The sequence below is a fragment of the Sinohyriopsis cumingii genome, chromosome 11, assembly GCF_028554795.1.
Source record: "Sinohyriopsis cumingii isolate HCF-2022 chromosome 11, ASM2855479v2, whole genome shotgun sequence".
Lineage (NCBI taxonomy): Eukaryota > Metazoa > Mollusca > Bivalvia > Unionida > Unionidae > Sinohyriopsis > Sinohyriopsis cumingii.
The window spans coordinates 104,879,631-104,886,983 of NC_142971.1; the positions used below are offsets into that span (position 1 = coordinate 104,879,631).

Sequence of the window (7,353 nt, forward strand, 5' to 3'; positions counted from 1 at the left end):
ACACCATTTACAATAAAGGAATATATCATGTCATATGATGCAGTAAGTTTAGTTTAACTTGCTATGAAGCAATCCCTGGCGTCGTTCGGGTCAAGGTCAACAATTGATTACTTTAAATGTCAATAAATTCAAGACGCCAGAGTGAACACGATTTTAAGCGTGTTGCCAACAAAGTTTGTAAAATACGTTTGTTTTGTATGACTCGGTCTTCAGTTATGGAAATATATCTTAATATTAGCCAGAAATAATGCTACAGCGAGAGGGATTACTCTGCAGACGGTAGACATATATTTTCTGTGGAGGTAAATCTAACCGGAACGTAAGCCGTTCAGCTATGACGACGACATTCAATGAACGTCACTATTATTTTGATATTTTAATCGAACGGGTAATAAGAATGCAAGTTACTGGATGATTATGGAGTGGCGGGAGGAAACTATTAACGTATTGTGATACCAGTTATATGATTAATAGTACAAGGGGTGACTGGGGAGTGCTGGGATGAAATGGCTATGAGGGTCTTATGATACCAGCCATAATATTAATAGAGCACTGGGTAGTTGGGAAATGGTAGGGCGAAATAATTATCAGCTTGCTATGATGCCAGGTGTATATTTGATAGAACACGGGGTGACTGAGGAATGGTATGGCGAAATAACTATTATCGTAACATGATTCCCAATGTCTGTTTAATAAAGCATTGGGTGATTGGGAAAAGGTAGGTTAAATTAAATGTTAACATATTTTGGTGCTAGCTGTGTGTTTAATTGAGCGTGGGGCGATTGGGGAATCTTATAGTGGAACAAATGTTAGGGTCTTATGATGCCAGCTGTGTGTTTAATTGAGCATGGGGTGATTGGGAATGTTAGGGCGAAATAACTATTAGCATCTTTTGATGCCAGCTATATGTTAATAGAGTACTGGGTGACTGGGAACTGGAAGAGTGAAATAAGTATTAGAGTCTTATGATGCCAGCTTTATATTTAATACAGCAATGTATGATAGAGGAATGGTAAGGAGAAATAACTTTTAGCTTCTTATGGTGCCAACAAATGTTACTAGTAAATTAATGCCTTTAATTTCATCATAGGCAGTGAGTTACTGTCAGCCGTGAATTACCGTAATCAGAGAATTACCGTAGGCCGTGAATTAATTTGGGCTGTGTATTACCGTAGGCTCTGAATTAACGTAGACCGTGAATTATTGTAGGCCGTGAGTTAGTTAGGCCGTGACTTACCGTAGACCGTGAATTACTGAAGTTTAAAGTTTAATAAGTTTGATAATTGACTGGGGAGAAATAGATCAGTACTTTCAGTACCGCGTCGATAAGATAATGACCAAGAAATTTGAGCTATTTTTAGAAGCATGCATGGTGTTATGGTAGGATTAACAGATGTTGCTATGGCTCATCGATTTCTATGTCAATATAAAAAACCTTCCAGCATCCGCAGCAAGTCATATTCATGTAAAGTTTTGCAAAGACAACGGTTTTTCTGTTTTATTTGTTTGTCTTGTCTATGTTTTGTATTTGCCTTTGAAAAAGACTCATTAAGAGTCAAAAGCGCTTAGGCTAGTTAGATGCTAGTTTTGCACTGTTCGTAGTCAGTTTATTACATTTACCTTAATCAATCCCTGACAAACGTGATACCTTGCTGGATCCAGTGCACTTGAAAGGACTGCTATTCGCCATATGATTTGTATTCTTATATATATTTATATCATCTCGTGGGTGAAAAACGACAGAGTGAATCAAATCTCCTCACTACGTCTTATATTCATAATGAAATATAGAGGTAGTATGGTTTATAATGTTTGCATCATGAATGATCTTCTACAGTCACTTCCATAAACAACTCATCGTCTTCTAGTGTACTAATGTGTGTGTGTGTGTGTGTGTGTGTGTGTGTGTGCGTGTGTGTGTGTGGTTTGGATTGTCAACGTAGCTTTAACAAATTTTCAGCCATATCGCTGCGATGTGTGCGGTGTGGCAGTTTATATTGATGTCTCTCGCTGGGAATTCATGCCGCATACAGATAGTATGATGTCCCACCCAGTCACGTTATCCTGACACCTATCCGACAAGTCCTAACACTAACCTCTTAATGCTGAGCATCCAGCGAGGCAGCTGTTAGTACCTGCAGTGTACTGTAAACTCATTTGTATATTTGTAGGGAACAGGTGATATTTTGAAGCTTAACTCAGTTTCCAATTCGTCTCGAATAGCATTAATATGTAACATTCTTTATATATATATCTCTCTATAATTACTGGATTAGTGTTTTTGAGAATCAGCCTAATTCAATCACGATGTCGATGTACTGTAAGTATTATAAGGAGGTGGTTATAGAATATGCAACCCACGGAACAAAATGTATGGAGTCTGAAAATTGTTCCTTTTGTTATTGCTTGCATGGCTAGATAAATGTTGTCATGTATCCTAATTCCTAGCACCAGACAAGGGATGGATGGAAAAAGACAATGTAAACAATCGATACATACTCAAATAATCTCTGACGCCGAGCTTATTCTACGTTGGAACTAATCTCTGACACCGGCAATGTAAAATATTCCAAATGATCTCTGACGCTGAGCCTTTACCATGATGTCAGTCATCTCAGACGCCTATCGTGTACGATGTATTCGTTGATCTTAGGTGTCAATCATGTACCTTGTTGAAATTGATCTCATACGCCATTCAAGTACGGTATTGATAGTAAGGTCTCACTGGACAGTTTTTCTGGTGAATTGACATCCGACAATGACCTATTGCAGAAAAATGAGAACAATTTTAGATTGAAGTTACAAATAAAAGCAAATTAATGATTTTTTTTAGAAAGGATGCATGTAAGATTTTGACTGCGGCAATCAGGTTAATTTCTTATACAACTGGTGTATTTTATACTGAACCAACACTGCCACCAACCCCTCTTTTTTACATTCATTTTTGACATCAAAGAGCTTTCTTGAATAATTTCCCGTGACAAGGCAGCTAAGAGAATCAGTATGTGCCTTGTGCGTGAATAAAGTTCTCTAGTACTATAACAAATCAGCATACTTTTCATCACTCCTCAACCATCTTCATTTTTGAGATATTTACCTCAGTAGCAGACATACGTAAATACGTAAGCCAAGTCGGCTGTTCATTTGCAGCCCAAGTTACGCATTTGATCTCAAATGCTAGTCAAACTGTGACAGGCAGTCACCAAAAAAGCCAACCCATTTTCAAGTCTAACTCAAATTAAATCTAAACCACATTACAGATTTAGCTTATGTGTGAAATTATAAATGCTAGGCTTATTATAAGTAGGTTCATGCCTTCTACCTTAAAAATTAGGGTGGTGTCAAAATACGAAACTATTCAGTGAGACCTAATCTCAGACACCGAACATGCACAAATCTCAATAATAATTTCAAATGCCGTTTATCAACCATATTGTCCGTGATTGGCGATGCCTATCATATGTCATGTTGACAGCGATCTCAGACTCTGGTCATTTCATACGTTGATAAACATTAATAGATACTCAAACATTCTCCTGTAGAAACCAGTGATATCACTTTCCGTTCTATTTGGATTGTATATTTAATTCTCTATAATTAGTCTCTATACCTTGATTTGATGCTTTCTGTATAGGAATCCGGAGTGACTCTAGATTGATGAGAATTAATGACTGTGCCTGCTGTATCAAATTCACCAGGCCGATTCTGATAGATGCAGGTTTCAAATTCACCAGGCCGATTCTGATAGATGCAGGTTTCAAATTCACCAGGCCGATTCTGATAGATGCAGGATTCAAATTCACCAGGCCGATTCTGAACGATGCAGGTTTCAAATTCACCTGGCCGATTCTGATAGATGCAGGTTTCAAATTCACCAGGCCGATTCTGATAGATGCAGGTTTCAAATTCACCACGCGGATTCTGAGAGATGCAGGTTTCAAATTGTCAGACTACAACGATGACTTGTTGGTATTAAATTAAAACAGCTCCAATCAAACGTTACCAATACATTACAGAAATCTTCTGCCACAGTCTGGCAATACCTTTACATTCCTCCACTCTAATAATACCAATACATTGCTCCAGTCTGACAATACCAATACATTGCTCCAGCCTGACAATAGCAATACATTACTCCAATCTGACAATACCAATACATTGCTCCAGTCTGACAATACCAATACATTGCTCCAGTCTGATAACACCAATACATTGCTCCAGTCTGACAATACCAATACATTGCTCCAGTCTAACAATACCAATACATTGCTCCAGTCTGAAAACATCGATACATTGGTTCAATCTGACAATATCAATACACTGCTCCAATGTAATACTAGTATTAAATTAAAACGACGTGTGTCTCGTGTCAGACTACAGCAATGTAATGTTAGTATTAAATTAAAAGAGCGTGTGTCTCGTGTCAGACTGCAGGAATGTAATGTTAGTATTAAAACAGTGCGTTTCTTGTGTCAGACTGCAGCAATGTAATGTTAGTATTAAATTAAAACAGCGTGTGTCTTGTGTAAGGATACAGCAATAACTTGTCAGTATTAAATTAAAGTCTTTAGTATCACCACTGTGTCAGGATTTAATATTTCAAGAATTCTCACTACATGTAATTTTTATTCTTATGATTCAAATGTGCGTTGAATTTGTAGAGACTGTACCATTAGCTGCCAATGTGACATGCTATGCTGACAAAGAATTACCTTGGTGTACACCTGTGCCTTTAGCTGACGGTCAGGGACAGCGAGTGTGTGTGTGTGTGTGCTGAGCATAGCTTTGAACAAACAAGTTCCCTTGCTGGCGTATTGTCACTGGACACTTCACGTTGACACTTCTGGAAGTGCAGCGCCACAAAGTACAGTTTACGTTATCTCGCTGCAAAGACAAAAATGCATACATGTATGTCCTTGAACAGTCTTGCCCAATGAGGAAATGTAATATAATTAAAGATTTGATATCACACACACACACACACACACACACACATTCTTGTAAAACCTGAAAACGGGACATATGATTTTTACTATCAAAACGGAGAAATTTTTATTTTAACAAATTACGGTCGATAAGGATCTATTTTACTACACATTTGATATATACATGTCATTTGTAATTGATTTGTGGTTGATTTCCAAGAAACACTGTATCACAATCGTTACTGTCAGACCGTGCAATCCCCTTCATGAATACGCCAATACATGATAACATCTCTTCGATACGAAACACACCAAAACAAATTTTTTTTATGATGGCTTGGTTTAGTTTTAGTGAGCTCAGGATAGAGCCGCATAAGTGTCCCTGAAGCCAAATAGTACCTATTAAAATCTAATTGTGTGGATTGATTGTATGACCCCATGTGAAGTACTTAAGTACCGGCGCTACATTACGGAAATGTAATCAGGAGAAACCATGCAGTTGTGAGGAGGGGCCCCGAGTGGCCGAGTGGTCTAAAGCGCTCACCGTTACGGATCACTGCCATCTCACCTCTGTCTGCGTGAGTTCGAGTCTCAGCCTCGGCTAACGTTGGTACGTGAGAAAGCCTGCCAGTAGCTTCTCGTGGGTCGGTGGTTCTTCCCGGGGTTTTCCAGGGTTCTTCCTCCACCAATTATACTGGCCGCCATGTATAGCCTATCTTGTGCTGAAAAATGGCGTTAAACCCTACAACAACAACAACAGCAGTTGTGAGGTAGGCAGGCAATTCTGATTGTGATAGTTGTGATACTGGTGGTCATGCATTAATTAGAAGAAAATTAGTATAGTTTCTTTCATTCGTTCACTAAAGAGACCCCTTACATGTAACAGTATTAATGCTCAGAGTTAAAAAGGAGATAAAATATACAAGCACAGATGGACGGCTAGCATCTCTTTCCCATCGTAAAAACCGTCCATAATATCAGCATGAAACATTTTATTCAGTTTTCTTATGTACGTGATCTAATTTGGCGAAATGTGTTATGAACATCGGACTACCCATTAATAAACATGTATATTAATATTGCTCTCTGTGTTAAAAAAGAAAATAGATCATATGTATTTGTCTGTGTTTACATAAATGATTTAAATCCTGTTAGCTCTTCTTGATGCCATCTACGGTGAGTAATTCGGAAGCGAAGTCCGCAAACCGACATCAAAACATTGTGAATTTTTACCGTGTAAACGGGGACGCAGTTTTCAGACTAATACACACGAGGTTTTGAGTCGAGTGGGACGCTTATTTTAAGGTTTGTATCATTAAGTAAGATCTTGGCATTCCATTTAAGCCGAAATTACAAAACGGGGACGTCCGTGTTTCGAGGTGTGTGCCCGGTCTGTTGGTGTTTATTCACACTGATGTCCCCGTTTCGTGCATTTTACAAGCGCACACACACACAAACACACACACACTATTTCGACAAGACATACACAACATTATTATTTATATTTTTGCATTTGTCACACACCTTACCCCATATGAATAACCAAGACTGGGCATCAATAGCCGGGTATATTTATGTGAAGACCCCTCTAGGATTGTATACGTTATCCCACGATATTCGACCATCGTCTCAGTCAAAACAACGTGCATTGACCTGAAACAAACAATTGTATGCAAGCAATCATACACTATTGATGCATTTATGTTTTATGGAAGCATAGCGGTTGCACATGTTTCAAGTTTGTATATGATTACCAAGGAGTTCAAAATCAAGTTTGTAATAACGTTTCTCATAATCTTTGCAAATATTATTAGTATTACTTGCATATACGTACTCTTCGTCAATAATATTCACTGGACCAATGTTTCAGTCGCTGATATCGAATGATGTGTCTGTGTCGGGAATGTGGACAATCGTACTCGCACCATACGGATCCACTTCAATTTCCGTTGACTCGGTCACATGAATATTATTCGACAACTCGCCAATACTAAGCATCTATGAAATAAATCAAACAAAAAAGAACCATTCCATTTTCTATTTTTCTTCGCATCAGATAATGATTTTTTAAAATTATTTTCGTCATACGCATAACAGCAACTTGTGACTTATGGAGATATAAATATTAAGACAGTCGATGACCGAGTAGTTTAATTGATCGCCTTACGAATTCATCCAGCTCATCGCCGCAGGTTCGATTCCAGTGTCACACAGGTTGAAACTTTGCATCTTTACCCCTCCCCCCCAAAAAAAATACCGCCAATAGACAAATCAGGGCACTGTTAGATTAAAGATGGCAGCACCTTTCTGGATAACCGCCGTGAATTTTATGAGAAATTAATCAACTATATTTTTATTTGTTTATATATACAACATAAATACGCCGTGAACACGATTTTATTGTTGTTTACCTTATTGCAAGTGTCCT

The 7,353-nt window shown here is 38.1% G+C and overlaps 2 protein-coding genes across 9 annotated transcripts in view; both read left to right on the top strand.

Annotated features, from left to right (window-relative positions):
• The window catches only part of LOC149789207 (SCO-spondin-like), a 194,183-nt gene that overhangs the window by 109,687 nt on the left and 77,143 nt on the right, over window positions 1-7,353 (top strand). The gene's annotated exons all lie outside the window — the stretch shown is intronic.
• LOC149789209 (uncharacterized) overlaps window positions 1-7,353 on the top strand; it is a 61,986-nt gene that overhangs the window by 46,637 nt on the left and 7,996 nt on the right. The window contains exon 3 of one of the 2 annotated variants that reach the window (XM_089975375.1): window positions 3,635-4,576. The exons of the other annotated variant lie outside the window; for it this stretch is intronic. Coding sequence (XP_089831501.1) covers window positions 3,635-3,981 — 347 coding nt within the window. The 3' untranslated portion in view covers window positions 3,982-4,576. Of the gene's footprint in view, window positions 1-3,634; window positions 4,577-7,353 lie in introns of those variants that run through there. 2 annotated transcript variants of the gene reach the window in all.